The sequence below is a fragment of the Pomacea canaliculata genome, linkage group LG9 (assembly GCF_003073045.1).
Source record: "Pomacea canaliculata isolate SZHN2017 linkage group LG9, ASM307304v1, whole genome shotgun sequence".
NCBI lineage: Eukaryota > Metazoa > Mollusca > Gastropoda > Architaenioglossa > Ampullariidae > Pomacea > Pomacea canaliculata.
This window is the reverse complement of record NC_037598.1, coordinates 2,485,576-2,505,935: the sequence shown is the minus strand read 5'-3', so window position 1 is coordinate 2,505,935 and position 20,360 is coordinate 2,485,576. Positions and strand designations below refer to the sequence as shown.

The 20,360-nt window shown below is 45.4% G+C and overlaps 1 protein-coding gene across 1 annotated transcript in view; it reads left to right on the top strand.

The window, feature by feature from the left end:
* Positions 1-20,360, top strand: part of LOC112572968 (voltage-dependent calcium channel subunit alpha-2/delta-3-like) — a 141,381-nt gene that overhangs the window by 95,024 nt on the left and 25,997 nt on the right. Inside the window, exons 4-9 of the mRNA XM_025252989.1 lie at positions 4,808-4,876; positions 10,320-10,515; positions 13,845-13,976; positions 16,495-16,555; positions 19,101-19,251; positions 19,979-20,143. Of these exons, the coding sequence (XP_025108774.1) occupies positions 4,808-4,876; positions 10,320-10,515; positions 13,845-13,976; positions 16,495-16,555; positions 19,101-19,251; positions 19,979-20,143 (774 nt within the window). The remainder of the gene's footprint in view (positions 1-4,807; positions 4,877-10,319; positions 10,516-13,844; positions 13,977-16,494; positions 16,556-19,100; positions 19,252-19,978; positions 20,144-20,360) is intronic.

Sequence of the window (20,360 nt, the reverse complement as noted above, 5' to 3'; positions counted from 1 at the left end):
TAGACTGATACAGTGGAAGGCTGCTTTTCTCTGAGTGGTATTCATGACAAATCAAGTGGTTATAAATTGTTTTTTTTTTTTATTTTGCAATATCGGAAGTGAGGTCGTCCGTCCCCCCAAACACACACCCGGACTGTCCCACATCAACACTAACCCTCCCTAGGCACCCAGCAACCCTGTCTACCCAGTCTTGTTTCACTTTAGTAAACACCATTAGCATGATATCATCGACATCGTGTTTCTCAATCCTCACTGCTTCTCAAAGGTTTCTCACATATCTAGTTCATGGACATCTACCAAGTCATCTCATGTAAGTTTTGTATACTACCACAGCAAGCTGTTGGTTTCTAGCCTTGTCATGGGAACGAAATGTTTTAACATGTTTTACTGACTTCCTACAATGTCCTGGTATACACACTGGAGTCACTATAGTATCGTTGAAATATCCTCTGCAAAACAGTAGATTATGTGTGATGCCAACTACTGTAGATAGACACACTACTGGGACTAGTGTAGACACTACTGTGACTAGTGTGACTGCTGTAGACAAGACACACTACTGTGACTAGTGTGACTGCTGTAGATAGATAGACACACTACTGCGACTAGTGTAGACACAGACACTAGTCTGACTGCTTTAGATAGACACACTACTGTGACTCGTGTGACTGCTGTAGACACCGACACATGTAGACCGACACACTGGCATTAGACAAACACACTATACCATAAACCTAAAAACGCGCAGGTTGCTGGGATTAGGTTGGTAGTTATGGTAACAGGAAACAGGAGGGGAGGAGAGGTTTGTAATGTTTGTGGGAAGAAGTCAGTCACACAAGTGGGAAACAGGTTTTGGCTGCGATGTTCCCGAGTGCGACTTCTCTCCCTCACAGAGCTCTCGTCACAAGGAGGGAGAGTGAGTGTGCGTGCACCAGTGTCTCCATTCCGGGGACGAGTTCCCCTCTTGTCGCGGGAGTGAACGCCCCTGCTGCTTTACAAGGCGACGGAAGGATGAGGGGACGGATGAGGGGAAGGAGTTTGGCTGTGAGCAGGCTGCTCGTGCTGGGTGACAGTGTGAAATCACGGAGGTACTTCAAGGGAAGATAACAAGTGACGTGCGGTGTACACGGGATAAAAAGACAGAACGAGAACGAAGAAGCTCAGTCTGGCGTCGCCATGTCTTTCCGGCGAGGACGAGAAAAAATGTCCGCGTTCTGCTTGAAAATCCCACTAAGCCCTCGTCTTGAAGCTGGACGACGCGATAAGAGAACTCACGAGCCTGGACTAAGCCCGCGAGGATTCGCCTTATCTCCCCCTGATGGTGACGTCACGAGGGTATTCTGTGTACACGCCAAGACGCCGTTAGGAATGTCATTTTCGGAAATAAAACATTATTCTGAATACAGCAAAACAAGCATTATGCATGAATTATGGGAAATTGAGGACTGTTCTATTTATAGGTTTACCAAACACAATATTCTTGCGAGCAGGAGCGTGTTGTTTGGTAAAATGTACGAGAAAGTCTTAAAGTTGCAATCATCATCATCAGCATCGTCGTCGTCGTCGTCGTTGTCATCATCGTCATCATTATCATCGTCGTCGTCGTCGCCGTCGTCGTGAGCGCCATACGTTACCATACAGGGACACGTCGTAATACTTAGTTTTTATTGTGCAAGTCCTAAATATGTTTACTGTTAAGGGCCAGCCGTACACTGTGTGTGAGTGTCTGCAATGTAAGCAACCGGCGATGAGCTGAGTGACATGACAGATGTCATGGTCAGCCACGCTCCACTCCACACATCCTGCAGGCGTCCTCACCAGACCCTGGCACCAGACTGCTGCTGACATCCACTTACCAAATGTTACATCACACTTGACATTGTTCACGTTGTGCGTGATGTGCGTATGCGTGCGTGTGTTTTGTTTACACTGTGTGTTTGTGTCTGGTGAGAGGGAGAGTGCACGTGGAGAGAGTGTTGAGAGAGTGACAGTGTGTGAGACAGAGTGTGTGACAGTGTGTGTGTGAGACAGAGTGTGTGACAGTGTGACTGCCGGTACAGCTGCCATGCACACCACTGCTACACTCATGTCACACACCTCATGTCACACGCCTCATGTCACCTCATGTCGCCTCACGTCCTTCACCTGTGGCTGTCAGAGGATGCGAGGCGAGGTGAAGACAGACGAGCCTGTTGATACCCGAGGTTCGCACCTGCAGCCTGCCAGAAATCAACAAATTGAAGTGAAGCCCGTTTTTGTTTTAATTTAATCTTGTTCCCGGCACTCGTGTTCGCATCCCTGACAATCCAAACTTTTGACTCTTTTTTTCATGGCATTGGAGTTGTTTACTTCGGTGGCGTGGCCTTATTAGCAGCTCGCTGTCACTTCAGAGCACACGGCGCATCCTTTAGGCTCCTCCATCAAGAAACATTTGGACTTGGCCTGCAAAGATGGAGTAGCATTGGAGTGAGTTTCACGACAAAAGAGCTCAGGTCACACAGTGCACAGACCCTCGGACACACTCAGAACTCGCAATGCCCCCCTAAACACACACACACACGGACCCTAAACACACACGTGGTCACGGTAAACAAAGACAGCGAGTGGTACACTGTGTCTAATCAAACGACGTCAGCATGACTTGTAACATCACAACACTCATACCTACAAAGACGCTGGCAATCACACTATTATATTCATCCTGTATACTCACACCTTCATGTTGACATTCTTGCATTCCTCCCTCCCTGTCTGTGTTTCATTGCGGGGTACATGGCGGGTGGAGAAAGTAACTGTTTGTTCAGTTGACTGAGCAGACGATGCTGTATGTTGGTGGGGCTGTGCGAGAAAATAGGGGAGATAAGAGATGGGGGCTTTGGGTTATCTCCCAGACAGACTCAAACACGGGATCCGGTCTGCCAGTAGCCACCGGAAAAGGGTGATCTCCCTTGACGATACTCTCTCTCTCTGTGTCGCACGTGTTTGCTTGTGGTGAGCAGGCGCAGACGATCCACATGCTCGTGTCGACTACATGGCTGATTCCTCGTGATGCTACTTGCTCTTAGAACTCTGTCCTCACCATCTAGACATCAGGTTCTTGCTGGTATCTGGAGGCACTAGTGAGGTCAAAGGTTGTCTGTCTGTGGTGAGTGGATGTAGCACGTGACCGAGACTCTTTTGTCTGTGACACTCGGCTGCACGTGCAGAAATGTTCACAAAGTTCATGTCCAAACCATTCCTTCAGACCTCACTTCAGTAGAACATATCACTGCACGGGGAATGGACGATGCGTGCAAAATACAATCAGTCCACCAATCAAGCAATCAATCAACTAATCTATCAACCAATCAATCAACCAATCAATCAACCAATCAATCAACCAATCTGAAGGAGCAGACTTACACAGCATGTTATTGTCAATCGTCTACCCTGCAAGTATTCAAGTCCCACAGGTGGGCTGTATCTCTACACCTGTGTTTGTCAACAGTGACTTGCACTCGACACTTATTGATATGAGCATTGATTGAAACCCAGCTCTCATCCACCCCACATGCAACTCTAAACACCCAGTGTGTTCAAGTACTTGTGATGCCGGCACAGGTTACCCTAGGTTACCACAGGATACACTCATCCCTAATTTTCTCACTAAATGAGTTTTCATCGGATTTGGCATCTCATTCTGCCTCTCGCATGGCACTTTGTTTACTGACAAACTTCAGGCCCCTCTCGACCAAGTCACCCTCCATCATCGTCAGTAGACGACTGAAGACGCCGCCGATGAGCAGGTTGACGGAGAGCAAAGGATGTTGAGGTGTTGCCTGACAACTAGTCATCTGTAAACAAAAGATCGGTTTCCTTGAGGAGGGTGAGGTGTGCTCACTGCTTGGGTACTTTTCTCATTTACAAGACAGTTCAGACTGATAAATTCGTCTGCTACGCGGACAAGCGGAGAGAAACTAGTGGAGGGTGAGTGTAGGTACCCGACACACGGAGGGTCACGTGACATACAACTGTACTCGTACTGACAAAGGCAGTCCTATAAAGGTTATTTACAGGTTAGCTACAGGGTCAACAAATGTCAGAGCTTAGACAACAAGTTGAACTTGAAGTCGATAAAGGTTTGGTATCTCTTACATGTGTATTCACGAGTATGTCTCATTAGTTTGTGTGTGTGTGTGTTTATGGTCATTTAGTTAATCATTCATTGTGTGAGTTATTAAACTATTTTGTGCGTTGGTTGGTCGGCTGTACTTAGGGTTATCAAGGCACTACAATATCCCCAAATAATAGAACAGGATTTGTCACGGTGTTGTCACGATTAATCACAGTCGTGAGCATCTTTGTGTTTCATCTCCCACTAGACACAGGCAGCCATATTTATCGCCATATTCTCTTCATCGCACCAACAGACCTCATTATGGTCATCACCTACAAATACTTTTTTTTTTAATTTTCTTGCTTTTCCGCCACTAATTAATAAGCTTAGGATCTATGAATCTTCTCTCCTGGATTTCATTCGTGTCAGCGACTCCTGTGAAATTGTTGGTTTCTGCCTGTCTGCCTGCGTTGATAATTAATTACACAGACCGACTGTCACTCACTCATTTAGCTCGCTCACCTGTCCGGGATTAACACACCTGGCCGCCTCCAGGTAATCCACGCCTGAGTGCAGTCATTGACCTTTGGGATGTGATTAATGTGACCACGTGACACTTGGCCTTTCTAGCGATGGATGAGTTCGTGGCCTTGATATACACATGATATTACAGTGTGTGATGACTGTGGGATTTTTTCTCTTGTGTTCCAGGAACTCAAAGCAGCAGCGGAGACAGCCATGAAACGGTATGGACCGTATCCAGAGGACATCAAGTTCGAGGTACTGCGAGAGTGTGACCTTTACAACATCCGGGTAGTGAGGAGGGCAGTGGGAGGGTAGTGGGGAGGGCAGTGGGAGGGCAGTGGGGAGGGCATTGGGGAGGGAGATGCCTTTTCTCCATCTAACCTCTAACTGTTCATACGATTAGGAACACTTTCTTAGATTGATGCTAACTGTTGCCGAAGATAAATTGTTTTGTGGGGCGGAGTTGGAACTGTCTCTACTATCGCCTACAGTGGAGCTGAAATAAATGTTGTGCGTCTGTAGGAGACAACATGACCGTGTGACTGTCTGCCATTGTACATGATTGCCATCAATGATTGATACTGCATCTGACTGTCTGTGGAGGGCTGCCAGGCACTGCCTCTGTCATCTGCTGGCTCCAGTTACTCCTCAAAAGGTGAACAAGGCGTGGGTAGGCAAGTTGTCATGAACAGCCGAGCTGTGAGCGTTCATAGCCGTGACTGTGAACACTTGTCTACACAAGACACATCGCGAAACCTTTAGCACAGCTGTGGATGTCCACAGGACTGCAGGGTCGGCGGAAGAGACGAGTAAATTAATTTGAGCAACAGCGATTCCATCTTCCCTTTCTCTCATTTTTATTTTGTTTTTAACACCCAGTCTGTTCAACCACCTCCCTGTTTCGCGTCTGCTAATTTATTTAAATTTTGATGTGTCTGAAATTTCTAATCAGTCGTTAATCTCACTCTCGTGCATGCAGCACTCGTTCACACACACAAACTGTAGAAATAGCAGCAGAATAATGCGAGGTGTGGGAGCCACATACAGTTTGTCCAAGCAGAGGACATATGTATCCGGGATTGGTGCAATGAAGACTGATCAGTGATCGCATGTCAGCCATCGATCATTTCAACAAACGAATGAGCCTACACCCGCTCCCACCCCACGCACCCAGAATAACATGGATGGTGGGCAAGAGGGATGGAGGTGGACACCACAAGGTGGCACAACATTCCAAGGTCCATAGAGGGCGCTGTGGACGCCACTGGCGGTGTCCTTGGTCCCTGGCCCCGCAATCAGGTTAAGACCTGAAATCCCAGACGCCGCAGCTGATGTCTCCGTTGTTTACAAGATAATTCCACAGCTTGTCGCTGGCAAATACTGGCAGCATTTCCCAGCTTGTCTTTGGCAAACACTGGCAGAATTTCAAAGATTGGTCGTCTTTGCAGTGGTTTCTTCTGCTTGACACGAGGACAAGTTCAACACCTTCCTGGGACACGGTGTCATGTGGGCGGACCCGTGGTGGAGGCTGTGCTCACAGTTCCAGGGCTTTGTTGTCCTATCATGTCTACAAGCTTCGGAAATACGATATCGAAAACTTTTGCCATTAAAGGCCCGCAAATTTCCTTTTTTTTTTTTTTTAGTTTTTCCTCTTTTTAATCCCCTTTTCTATAAATTAAAGAGGACATGAAGCTACATTCTGAAGACCAATGGTCTCTTTGAAGTTGCCAAGGCCAAGTCAAGACTGTTTACTTATGTGGTAAAAATATCGCAAAAGTAATGAAATTTATTTTATTTTCATTTCTCTGTTAGAAGAGTGAGTTGTAAGATCATTTGAGGTTTGTGTGCACTGCAGATTGTTTACATGTGATTCAGATGGAGGTTATAATCATACACAAACTCTCCAACAAGCGACTTATGCAACGAGCGAGCCAATACATGAGAGACAAATGAACAAAAGAAACAAAGAACATTGCAAGAGGTTTTCAAGGTGCATACAGTTATATCCAAATCTGTCCTATCGTGCCTTGACGACTGCCGATAGCAAAAAACGGTTGGCAAGGAGACATTGGTGAGTCTCAATCTGATTACAGAATGTTGGAGACTTAGCCAAGAAGCTGCTTTAGGCTTGAATTCTTCTCCCTTTTTCTGCTTTTCTTTACCCTGACATCTTGCCCTGTACCTCACTTTTAGAAGGCTTAACAAATGTATGCATGAAAAGATTTTTGTGAAGCAAAAGTGGTTCAAAGTAAGCAAGTGTAACATGACAGCCATTTGCACTTTTTTTCTTTGACCAGCGCCATCTTCTTTTTCTCTCCACTTCCTCCTTCTTTCCACAACCCACCCAATCCCATGCCACCCGACGACGACTGAGGTGCAAACTGCGAGCTGTTCTATTGAAATCAGGCATATTTCGACATTTTATAGAGAATGGAGACAGAAATATGTTGCCGTGTGGACGAGGCTTGTCTCTAGAGTGGAATCCAGGTTTAGGAATCTTCCCGAAACTCTGCCAGGCATCTAGGGTCAAGCTTCTCCTGCTGTCACAGGGAAGCTGAGTTCGATTTCTGATTTAAAAGGAAGATGGCGACACCACAAAAACCTAGTAGTAGGGCGAGAGAGAGGTTCACACCAGACCATCGTTGTTTGTAATGGAAGTGTTTTATTTTGCAGAACCAGTGGATGCGATGTGGATTGGGTTGGATTCACTCTTCGTGGAAAAATATTTTCTCGTCATGGATAATGCTGCAGTAGTTCCCCATCACGCTCTTTCGCTTTCGTTGATAAAAACTTTGTATGGCAAGCCATGGTTTGAAGTTGTTCGTGGTGACGACTGTTTTTCTGTGTATTCTGGTCTTTCAAACAAATGTCAAGAGGCATGGATGACGGAGGGAGATTTCCAAGACAAACCATTTTATGTAATTCTCCCTTCCTCATTTAGAGATGGTATTATAGACATGGTTGTGTAGACAAAGCTTGGCATCTACAATGTGTTCCTTCAGCGGCCGTAATTACGATGTAGAGTTATACTTTACCTTCTGTTATTACCCTGACCAAGGGTAATTTTTAGCTGTGGTTGTGGGCAGACTATGAGGCTACCTCTGGTCTGCACCTTTTAGTTACAGAACCTTGCAAGCTTTTGGCCCATAGCTACCATGGGGGTAGTGCTACCCCTGCTTCATGCCTCCGGGTTCATGCTACCTGTGGTTTAGGACCACTTCCCCCGACAAGAGAAGTCTTTGCTAAGAAGGTGCCAGACAGGTTGCGATGTGCACTCACCAGCTTTTCTTACTTTCTGTGGAGTCCAGCTTCTTCGCCTCTTCGTGACTTGCCTCCGAGAGTTGTTTCTCTGGCATCCTGCAAAGTTTGCCACGTCTTGGGTGACAGCTGGCTCCCTCTCTCGGCGCCGAGAAGTTTCTCGACTTTTCTAAGTCTTCTCAGGTTTTCTTGCCTTCTAGAAGCATATTCTAACGTGTCTGGCAACATTTGTGAAGACTTTCAGAGAATCAGAGCTGTCAGTCGGATGTTGGGAAACCCATGAAATGTTAGTGCTGATTACAGGTCTTTTTTATTTATTTATTAATTTCCCTTTTTTATTTCTGGGTTGTCATTCACTTAACCAGCAGTAACAGAAGAATGGAACTGGTCACAAAGGTTTCAGCCGGTCTTCTTTCGACCCATGGATTTGTTTTTCCGTTTTTCTTTTTTTTTTTTTTTTGTTTTTTGGTTTTTTTTTTTTTTTTTTTTTTTTTGGGGGGGGGGGGTTAAATAGGATTGTAGGGAAATGGCGGAATGGCCAAAAAAAATAAGGCGAGCAGGTGGATGGTGTGAGTTACAAAAGTTTCATTTGTGTTCTGCTGCTCATTCGATGTGTTTTGTAAGTCTGTGTGCGTGGTGATGCTCATAAAGAGATCATTTACTATCCTGGTAACGAATGGACATGCAGAATGTTGAGGAGCCTTTTGTGAATATATTACACATTACTACGATTCTCTAACCCTTGAAACAGATTTTTAATTTGATTTCAAGCTGTCTGTCTTCCCAAAACCGTTTCTCGCTTTTTTGTTTTGTTTTTTTAACTTGTTTGTTCCACTGGTCTTCCGCTTGAGCAGTCGCCATCTGACAAAAACAAGCCCCGTGGCAGCCAGGGAGGCTGGGATGTGCAGGAGTCGTTTCCAAGAGGAAAAAATGTGTTGCAAACATCACTGACTGAAATAAGAGAAGGTCGGGAATGAACCTTGATGAGAACAGCAGGCCTGACCTCTTCATAAACTAGACCATCCATGTGTGGACTGATAGTGAGGAGCAGGTTACAGAGACTTCAGTACGAGCTGTCATCTCACACACCACCCCCATAGTTGCCACATATTTCACACATTGTCAGGAATGTCCGCTTCATTTCCAGGGGAAATGAAAACTGAGTGAAGGCAGTGACAGCCATTCTCACCACAGAGCAGTTCATTCACTGTGTCCAGTAAGACTTTTGTAACCAAACATCTTGTCAGGACTTCTGAGCAGCATCAGCAGTCCAGGGAGAAATGATTTCTGCAAGAAATGAAACTTGTACTTTTGGGGATGCCTTGTGACTTGTGAAGGTAATTTCTGTCATCCCTCTAGGGAAATTATTGTCTGCTCAGGCAGAGCTTCATGGACACAGATACACGACTGTTAGCCCGGCTTTGGACACCAGCGGATACTTGCAGATGTCCTCGTCTTTGTCTCTGCTTCCTGCTACCATTGATGCCATAGTAACAACTATTCAACTGATCCCATCATTTCCGTATGTGCCAACAAAAAGCTGAGATGTTATAAGAGAGAGAAAGAAAGAACGAAGAAAGACAAAACAAAAAGTGAGAGGAGGCGGTTACTGATACGGAAACTGATACATTGTGTAGTCTTCTGTACTGAGATTGTCCGGTACACGTGTCTTCTTCAAATATCTTGTCTTATGTTTCGTGTGTGTGTGTGTGGGGGGGTGTGTGAGAGAGAGGAAATCCGACACGACACCCACACACGTGTGACCCCCACAGTCCAGTTCTACATTGACTATGCTGTGTCACATGATTGTAGTCACTACAGGACCTGGTTAACAGTTGACCTTAGCTTTGACTGATGCTGTAAGTCCCGAGGCACAGGTTTTTGTACAGTTAATAAACGATAATGAAAACAGAAGAAATAATGTAGAAAAATGCTAATGATATCTGAATCCTCAAACTATTTTTTCCTGACAGCAAAAGTTGGTGTCTTCTTGTGTCGCTAGAGGCGGTAATGATGTTCACCTTCTTGCCTCGACGCTTCTCTTGATGAAGCCACTTTTCTTTGCTCTCCGGATTCTCATCTCTTTCCTAAAAAACTAGCACCCGAGAGTTCAATGAAGTTAATAATTTAAAAGATTCAGCTTGCAATAATATCTAGGTATTGTACTATATCTAGTCTTACTGAGTCGATGTTATCTGTAAGGACTTCATGTTTTCTATGTTTTTCACATCCACTGTCGTCCAGACACTAATTCTCGGCAACAGTACTACAAACTGTTCTTTGATGGGAGCTGCAACAGCAAGCATTTGGGGCAGAAGTAGACCAGGTCTCCATTTCGGTTTTTGGTTTTATTTATTAACTTTGTTGTTGTTGTTGTTGTTGTTGTTGTTGTTGTTGTTGTCTTATGTTTTGCTGACAGCGAGTGCTTACTGTTGTGCAGGATGTGCAATACTACAATGCCAAGAAAGTCGTCATCGAGGCGGACATGACAGGCATGGACGACGAGGCTCAGGACAAGATCAAGCAGACCATCGACTACCTGCCCACGGAGAAAGCCTGGGACTTCCGGGCCAACCACGTCTTCCTCAACATGAACATCAGCACCGTGCACGTGCCGACAAACATCTACGACAAGTGTGAGTCCACAGTCCATAGTCAGGGTGTGATTACCATCTTCTCCCCAGAGCTACCTATGGAAGCGGCTTTATTCCTCCTCCCCGAAGGTTGAAAACCTTTCTGATAGCTAGTCATGGCTGGTGGGGCTTTGTGGGCTTTGTGGGGCTGCACCTACAGACGGCAGGTAAAGCAGTACCTGGAGTTGTGTTGTGTATCTTGTTTACAACCACAGCCCCTCTGCCCGCTCCTTCATTCCTATTTCTGTGTCCGAGTTGAGGAGTTGTGTAGCTGACCTAAGTCCGGCAGACTGTAACCTTGTGTCTTATGTGCCCTTCATCATGACTTAGTTTTAAGGTTTACAATCAGTAATCTGTCTTTACCCCAGGCGACTCAATATTTATTTTCTTTCTTTCATCCTCTTTTTTTTCATTTGTCGTCTGTTTTCATCCTTTCTTCCTATTTTTTTTTTTCATTCACTCTGTCCAGTTTTTCTTAGTTTTTGCATCCAAGCCATTTTCTCCCATCTGTTTTCTTGTGATTTTCTCCGTTTAATAAACTAAGTTGTACAAGGAGAAGATTATCACACAATAATCCATAATCTTCGCACGGTTTGATTTTTGGGGGAGTAAGTTACAATCTTCATTACTTCTGTAGAATGTTCCTTTCTCTGGGTGACTGTCATCGTTCACTTACATCGGTTGATCACATTGTGCCACTGACACCACGTGGTCCTTTTATAGAAAGCCTTTGTTGATTCCTCTAGGATTACAATTAGCTGTCGTGTGGAGGTGTCGTGGCTGCTGTTTGTTAACTCAGAGCCGAGGCTGCGCTTCTTGCAATCAACACACCATCCACACCAGCCGCAATCCCACTTCCCGGTTTTCTAATTGTTTACCAAATGATTTTTCCAGAAAAAAAACTGTCAGCCTGACTTTAATTTACTGGAATGTAGAACAGGAAGACAAGTGACTGGCGATTGGTGGATTGAATGTAATGAAGACAGGGAAAGAGTGACAGTAATGAACACGTAGACACTCTGTCTACATCTCACACAATGGCTGTCGAGATGCTTGTGTGTGGAGACCTGCTGGCTTACAACGGTTTTTGCCAAACATCATTTGCAGACGACACGACCGCTGCACCCCGACTGTCACAGGTCCACAGGCTGCAGGCTTTATTTGTCCCTCAAGAATCATTGTCAAAGCGAGGCTTATCCAGGGCTGGGCCGCACCATCACAGACGGCGGGTGGTTGGCTGGGTGGATGTAGTCGGGTATCGATGTCTCTAATTTAATTGATGCAGGGAGCGAGCAGTAAAACCACTTGTGTGACTCTTTGTTCTTCAAAAAAACAAACCGGACCTCATTCAACTCACAAGACTTTCTGTGAGTATACAGTCCTTAAGGCAAGCCTGAAAGCTTGGAGAGTGGTTTACTGTGCAAGGGACACAAACCTGCCATTGTTCCAGACTCTGGGCGGACAAGAACAAGGAACAGCCATCTATTGACTAGATGATTCTGTGGCCTGTATTGATTGGTCTGTTTGGTTACACAATATTATTTACATTATCTTTATATTTAGACCTGCGTGTTTATCGTCAACATCGCTATCAACATCTGTGTGTATCTAAACGACGATCGGTTCTCGTACATTAACGACAACCTGCACATTAATTGTGCAAACCATCCACAACGATGAAAATAGACAATAAACAGCAAGCACAGAAAAATAAACACGGTCTTTTCCTTTTCACATTCGCTTGTACTCGTCCTTACCTCCTTCGTTTATCCACAGACTGAAGCGCATGCTCACTGACTTTATACAGACGTACGTGTATACATGCATACACACAGACGTACGTACATGTATACATGCAGACATACAGACGTACATTCACACAGACACAGGATAAGTCGCCACCCAGAGAAGTAGGAGGAGTAGATGACAGTTCTCCCTGCATTCCGAGTGTCACGTGATGAGATCATCAGTGGATCACTCATCTATCTCAGTGACTAAAGTATGGGTATGCTCGCCATCTGACATGTAATGATGTAATGACGGGTGTCATCGTCATGTTGCGTGTCCATTTCGCTCCGAATGACAGCCTGTTACTCGTATTTTGTTTTTGTTTTTCAAACACACTGGTTGCGATGCTCCATCTCCACAGACTGGGTCTGAACAGTCACCAGCCTCCTTCTGGGACACGGGCGGAAGGGAGAGAAGAGCAGAAGAGAGGATTGAAAGTGAGGTTCCCTTGATCCTCAGAGCTTTAGCTCGGGTGGGCTTGGCCCAGTAATACTTCATACCTTGGGAGACATTCACCAAAGGTCAGACTCTAGTCTGAAGGTATAACAAAGGAATTATTGGCTTTCTCTCTCTCAAAATGCAAGACACACCTTACTTTTGAATCCAAGTGTTGTGAGCTGGGGTAGACATACGAAAAGAAGAAGAAAGCGAAACTTTTTTTTAAAAATCAGAGGAAATAAAAGAAAAGAGAAATAGTTGTCCTGACATGAAAAGCAGGAGGAGCAGATGAAAGAGTGGACACGGGACGGAGTTTTCTCTGACCTTTGCCAGCTGAGTAGGCGAGTGTTTGTTCCTACAACCCAAGACTTATTGGCAGTTGGTCAGTGTGTGATGTAGTCTGTAGACACAACACGTGTGGGCGAGCTGTCTGTAGATAACATCAACAAGTTTTGTACCGGTGTCAGCAGCTCTCACCGCCTGTCCTCCCTAGCTGCTCCCTCCCCAGCGTCAGGTTACACAGATGTTCAAGGAATCCTGACATTTTCATTTGCGACAGATGCGGCAGGTGTGCGACCGATAATACCGATGAAAGATATTTAATTTCGTGAGATGTAAGAAAAGTTGAGATGTTGCACAGCCTACTTGTATGTAGCCGTGTGCCTGCACAAACAAACAACTCAATGTTTCTGTCATGAGACGACTTCTTCAAAGCTGAGAAAATGTACGAGTGTACTTCATTTCCTGTACAAAATAAACACTTGTTTACTGTTAAACTTTTTGTCCTGTGGAATCAGGTTTGATGTCAACATGTAACGTTGGTGTGGAGGGAATATTAAATATTTACACAGGATTATTGCCTGCAAAAACATTCTTCACCAGAAACAAGTCAGCTTTTGCCATACAACTTAGAAAAGGTTAAAAACATGATTTCTGTCACCAACACATAGTCAGCGTGTGTCACATAGTGTCAAATCATTTGGTGTTGGCAGTGTCGGTCACAGTCAGTGTCATGACAGTGTTTAGCTGGCAGCAGTGTAGTGCATGCTAGGCTACGGGTGGCTGCAGGAACTATGTTCACATACATGTCTGTGATGTGATTCCAGCGGAGAAGATCCTGAACGGTGTGAAATGGACGGACGCCCTGACCCAGCAGTTCAAGGTCAACGCACAGAACAACTCGGCGCTGACGTGGCAGTACTTCTGCAGCTCCGACGGTTTCTTCAGGATATTCCCAGGTTTGTCTCTAGTGTACTCCACCGCCTTCACAGACCTTTCCTGTGGAGCTTAGCGCGCAAACAGCCCACGTAATGTGACATAATGTGCACGTAAAGCTCACGTAATGTGCACGTAAAGCTCACGTAATGTGCACGTAAAGCTCACGTAAAGCTCACGTAATGTGCACGTAAAGTGCGTCTAGAGTACTAATAGTGTTTGTTAGGACCGTTAGCTACACTCGGTAAGCCTGTGTTGCGCATGACGTGTCATTTTTGCACATTTCAAGTGTCACTGGTCTTCAAAAACATTTTTTATCGGTGGAAGTGACCAAGTAGACAGATTTTCAAGCACGATGATCACTAACCGACGATTTCAAACGAATATTCCTCTAGCTTTTCTCGGAAATCTTCAGCACTCGTTCTCTACGTCGTTACTCTCGCGCTTTGTCGTCCTTTCTCCCAAATTCTCGCGATATCACGTTGTTACTACCCATCTCTCATGCCCTGTGTGTGTGTGCGCGCCTGCGTGCTGGGCTGCTTTCTCTTCATTTATTTATCAAGTCTCCGTTGTTTTGTGGTTCCTTTCTTTGTTTCCTTCTCTCCTGCATCCACACAAGAGCGACTGCTGTCGTGTGGTCATCTCTACCTTTTTAATTAATTTTTACCTGACCCTGCCGACCTCACTCGAACTTGCCGACCTTTCACCTAATCAGAGAGGGCTTATGATCTCTACATGACTACCTTTACTTCTTGTAATCAGGAAAAGTAATCTTTCTCTCTGTTTACCTTTTCAACCTTTGTTTCATTTCACTAAGAAGATTCCTCTGTCGTGTGGTCATCTCAGCCTTGTGACCATGTGTTCGTGCACGTGCCTGTCTGCCAAACCTCAGCCTTGCAGATGTGGTTCATGTGTGTGGAAGTATATTTTATGCCATATACTACACTCAGCACTACTGTATACTATATACTACACTCAGCACTACTTTATGCTATATACTACACTCAGCACTACTGTAGGGAGACAGAGGACACGTGCCCACCACAGACCCCGGATGTTTGACAAGTGCCTTGCAGTCTCAGTCTCAGAAACACGCCAGCAACTTGTCCAGACCTACCATTACCTTCGCTCTGAATTGTTATTTAGCGAGCAGGTCGGAATTCTAGATGGATTTACATTTGTAACGAAAAAAACTGTTTTTGTCTTTTTAAAAAAATTGGAAGAGATTGTGTTGCGCTGTTTTTCTGTTTAACACGAAAACCGATAGTGACTACTTAAATTGCTTTCTCGGGAAATGAATGAGGCTGTTTCAGTTTTATTTATTTTTGTTTCTTGCGTTGGGTTTCTACAGCACGCGGCGTAGTCAGTGAACAAAGAGAAGCAAGAGGGTTTGCTAATATTCTCTTTTTAATGTCAGATTAATATTTCTCATTTTCGTCCAGGCTGCTGTCCATTATTGTCAGGTTTTTAAAGACAATCAGTGTCTGACCAATCTCGCTTCTTGCCGCAGGATATTTCGCGACAGATTTTCTTCCTCTTCTTCACAACATCCCGTTATTCCCTCGCAAATATTCGTGTAATCGAAAGCAAACTCTCGTTTACGAAAACTTCATTTTGATTCCCTCTCCTCGCCGTGATTTTTGCTACCAAACCATCCACCGCAGGGTAGCTTGTGCTCGCTTATAACAGGCTTTCTACCATACATTGCCTTGCATTTTACTGCCGCTGTCAGCAGCAGACTAACAACACCAAGATGGACTAAACAACCTAAGTTGTCCTTTGCAAGAAAATTAGACTGTCTTGCTTCATTCACCCCTCTCCCTCCATTCCTTTTGTATTCTCTTTCCTCTGTCGTTTTTCATTCTGTCAGTTTGCTGCTCCGTCTGTTGTGTCTGCCGTCTGTCGGTCTGTCTGTCTGTCCACACACTCAATTAATTAGCCGTTAGGAGTTTTAAGTAACATTCACTGTATGAAACAGTATAAAATATAAACCAGCCGCAGGTAATATTCAGGGGAGAGAAGCCGGTCAGGGTGTTGCAAGTAGAAACATCTCTGTCTGTCTGTCTGTCTGTCTGTCTGTCTGCATGTCTGTTCCTTTGCCTGCCGTCTGTCTGTAGTCTTTCTGTGCTTATTCCTCTTTCTGCACTAAAGATACGAACCTACAAATATCTCTTCTCGCCCAATTTCAAACGATTCAAAACAAAGAGCCTCAGGTGCAGGTAGACATGGAGGCAGTCAGCAGTCAGAGCACCTGGCGTGTCTGTGGACATGGTGTCACGATGTCAGCCGCTGTCTGTGCACGCGGATGTCTGTAGGACTGCACATTTGAGAATAAAAAGAGATTATTCACTCAGACTTGGGGAAATGGTATCTTGTAGCTAGTGTAGTGTAGTGTAGTGACTGAAAAACAGACAGCAGTCTGGCAGGCGGTAAGGTGATATGTAGATGTGTAGTACGAGACCCTCCCTCCGACACAGAAAGCTGATCTATTCTATGTCTGCATGCATATGCTTACCTGTTTGTATGTGTGTCTATTTTCAGGAATGCAATGGCCCAGAGATCCGGACACGGTGGACGTCTTTGACTGTCGCATGCAGAAGTGGTTTGTATGAAATTGCTGCTCCGCTTGAATAAAGTTCGTTGGACTGTGATAAGTACTTGCTTCGGGATGGTTTAGTACCTGTCACTGTTTGTTGTCTCTGGAATCCACTTTCCCCTCATGTCCCTGTGTCTATCCAAAGCCCTGAAGGAACCGAACCAAAAATAATAAACAGTGACAAATGATCAGTTGCTAAGAATCCTGGGATCTCTAGGGAAAGGAGGAGGAATACAAAGTATCTCATAAATGATAATTCAGTACAAAAATAGCCGACACGACGGACGACTAAAATAAATCATTTTGGACAGCGATCATCGTGTGGACTATTTGACAGACGGTTTGCGGTCCTTGTATGCTGCTGGGTCAGAGGTCACTCCACTGACACGTGGCACTGAGACTGTGTGTATGTCATCCTCTGAACCAGTAGACAGACTGGACTCAGTGTCCTGATACCCACACTAAGTATACAGCAGCTGTATCAGATCTTTACTGTACCAATGTCCTGATACTTACACTGAATATACAGCAGCCACCTCAGCTTGCACCCGACAGTCAGCCCAGTGCTGCTTGTTGGAACTGGACTCGCACTGTGAGTGCAAACACCCAAAGGACAAGAACACCGTGTTCCTTCCATGAACTGATGTCTCCTGGCAAGATATTAAAGTAACTGTGTAGTTACTGTATTTATACACTGTATACTATAGAGTTACTACATAGCTGTATACTTTCTGACAACGTAGACTTGGAAAGACAGTTTAAATTTGAGCAGTACAGTCACTAACCCTGCATTTTGACCAAAAAAAATGTTGAAAACTTTTGATCGCCTTCCAGTTTTTACATCAGTGCGGGGACTGGCCTGCCTCCAAGCTGCTGTGCCCCTGAAAACCTGGTTTCTGTAAGACAGAACTTGGGAGGGATCCTCCTCCGACTGCTAACTCACAACACACGGCCACAAGTCGACCACAGACAGGTGGTTGTCCCTGTCCACTCGGTGCAGGACATCGTGCCCATGATGAGGCTGAGGAAGGCACAGGAAGACAGTTGTGACTACAGACCACGTGTCACAAGAGCTGGCAGATGGTTCCTGTTGACCGGACTGCCAACCGAGAAAACCTCAAACCGCTCGTGTCGCAAATTGAACAGTCCGCGAGCTGTCCAGGCAGGAAATTGAGCAGTCTGGACACTGACCACTCCGATAATTAACCAGTCCTGCAACTGACATTATCCAGTTGTCCACAGATGGAGATTCTGAATTCTAATGTTTATTTGTTTCTTGGGATGTCGTCCTTACTGACATGAAACCCGTTCTGGTTAGTTGGACTTGAGTGAAGAACCTTGCCTGCAACTAGACTTTGATTACATCACCGCCCTAAAATTATCTTTTATGAAGAGGTAACATTATAATGGGAAAATATTGAAAATGTTCAGTAAATAAAAACACAGTGTTCACTTGTGTGTTTATCTTCCCTTGGATAGGAGCGGTCAGTGTCTTCCCTTCCGATGATCTGGTCCGCGAGCGCCCCCTGACTTTCATCTGAAGACTTCTCTAGAGCTTGTACCCGTACATGAGTGGCCTGTAGTAGTTTAAGACTGTAACACGAAGAGTATATATGTTGGTGCCTAGTCAGCCGACCAGAGAGAGAGAGAAGGGAGGTATGATGCGCCAGGATGAGATCAATGGCCGCCTCAGGAGCAGCTGGCAGAATGGCGTCGTTTAGAAATTGCCAATCGATAGGAGAGACAGGCAGACAGAGGTGGAATCAGCCGCAGAACTTAATCACAAGTCGTATTCTTGGAGCAAAGTGGTTCTCTGTGTCTTTAAAATGAGGCAACAGATGTAAATTTATAATCTGAATGAGTTTGGCTCAAATGAAATCCACTGATCCACATAAAATCATAGTTGGGAGAGTTCACTGGAGAAAGGAATCCTGGGACGAACGTGTAGCCTCCCTGGGTCACGGATGGGTGCCTCTGCTACTCAGGCATAAATGATGGATTTTTGGGCCAGTGGACCACGATTACATTTTTTAGATTACCAGAGACGGAACTAGTCTGGGAACCATATTTTGGTGAACTAAACCAACAAACTGCCTTTGAATCTTTTTAACTCTTTTTTTCTTTTGCTGATGTAAAAATTATCTTGTGTGTGTCCTGGGGGTGAGCTGTACTCATGCACCTCAAGCCTCCCGGCCCTAACATTTCACTTAAAAGTGGATCTTGAGAAGGATAACTAACTTTTTGTCTGAGAATACAGAGAACCCCGACAGATTGAAGCTCATCAGTTTGGAAACAAATTTTGAAACCTGAAATTTAAATGTGTCTGCACAGCGGGAAATTACTGGAACATCTGTCTACCCGGAGTGCGAGCGGGGAGACGATGGTAAGCGCTCGTGACTCCTCATCACTGTGGCGAGGTGCATCGTGCCACCAGCACTCATCGTACCCGACTAGTGTGACTAGAGGTGTAGACAGCTCCATTGCTTTCAGCCGACTGTAACTTTGTCATCATGGAATTGGTGTTTGATTTTGTTTGTCCACGTGTCGCCAGGTACATTCAGGCTGCGACGACTCCCAAGAACATCATCATCCTGGTAGACACCAGCGGCAGCATGATGGGGAAGCGCATGGCCATCGCGCAGAGCACCGTGTCCACCATCCTGGAGACCCTGAGTGACGAGGACTACTTCAACATCATAAAGGTAACTACTGAACATAAGTAGTGGCACTTAGTCTTGTCTCCTAGTAGTGGCACTTACTCTTGTCTCCTAGTTGTGGCACTTACTCTTGTCTCCTAGTTGTGGCACTTACTCTTGTCTCCTAGTTGTGGCACTTACTCTTGTCTCCTAGTTGTGGCACTTACTCTTGTCTCCTAGTAGTGGCACTTACTCTTGTCTCCTAGTAGTGGCACTTACTCTTGTCTCCTAGTAGTGGCACTTACTCTTGTCTCCTAGTAGTGGCACTCGCTTGCTTGACTTGTGTGTGGAAGATTACTGTTTGTGGCTCAAACTTCTGCACGTGCGGCGAGCGAGACTGACTTGTAGGATTGTAGAGCAAAGCGCCATCACCAGCAATCAATACCTGCAGCCTCCCCGAGCAGTGACCACCCCTTGCACGTCCCTCCCATCCCCATCCCCATCCCCTCCTTACCCCTTTCACTACCGCACAGTTAAATCAATTTCCCGTAAAATAATTTACATCTATAAACATATGTCTGTTTGTGTGTGTGCGTGCGCGCGCGTTACTGAATAAGATAAATTTCTCTACAAGCAAATCTGCAGCAGACAAGACACTGCATTTGTCTCCAGCAAAATATTTCTCTCAATATTTTGTCCAAGTGTGAGCGGCTTGTGCTACTTTAAACTGACAGAAACATACTTTGTGTGATGATCCCTGACTGTCGCTGTGCTACTATGTGTGTGATTGCAGTACTCCAAGGAGCCCGAGTATGTCGACTCGTGTTTTAACGGCACCATCATGCCCGCCAACGTGGACAATATCAGACGCATGCAGCAGAAGATCAATGACATCACCACCAAGGATGCCGCCGACCTCCGCAAGGCTTTGATCCTCGCCTTCCAGCTCCTGAAGCAGGTTTTTATGTCCGCACGCGGCAACATCCTGGTCGCTTAGTTTGGCCACGTGACTGTCATGACCTTATTTGGCGCGCACTCGCTCTAAAAACCACACCGAGGCTTATTGCTGTTACTGATCCCACAGAGTGCACTCCCCTTTTTTGGTGATCGAGAAAAGTTGTCTCCCTCAGCAGATGAGAGAGTACTTGAGAGCGTGCAGCCCGCCCTCTGGTGCA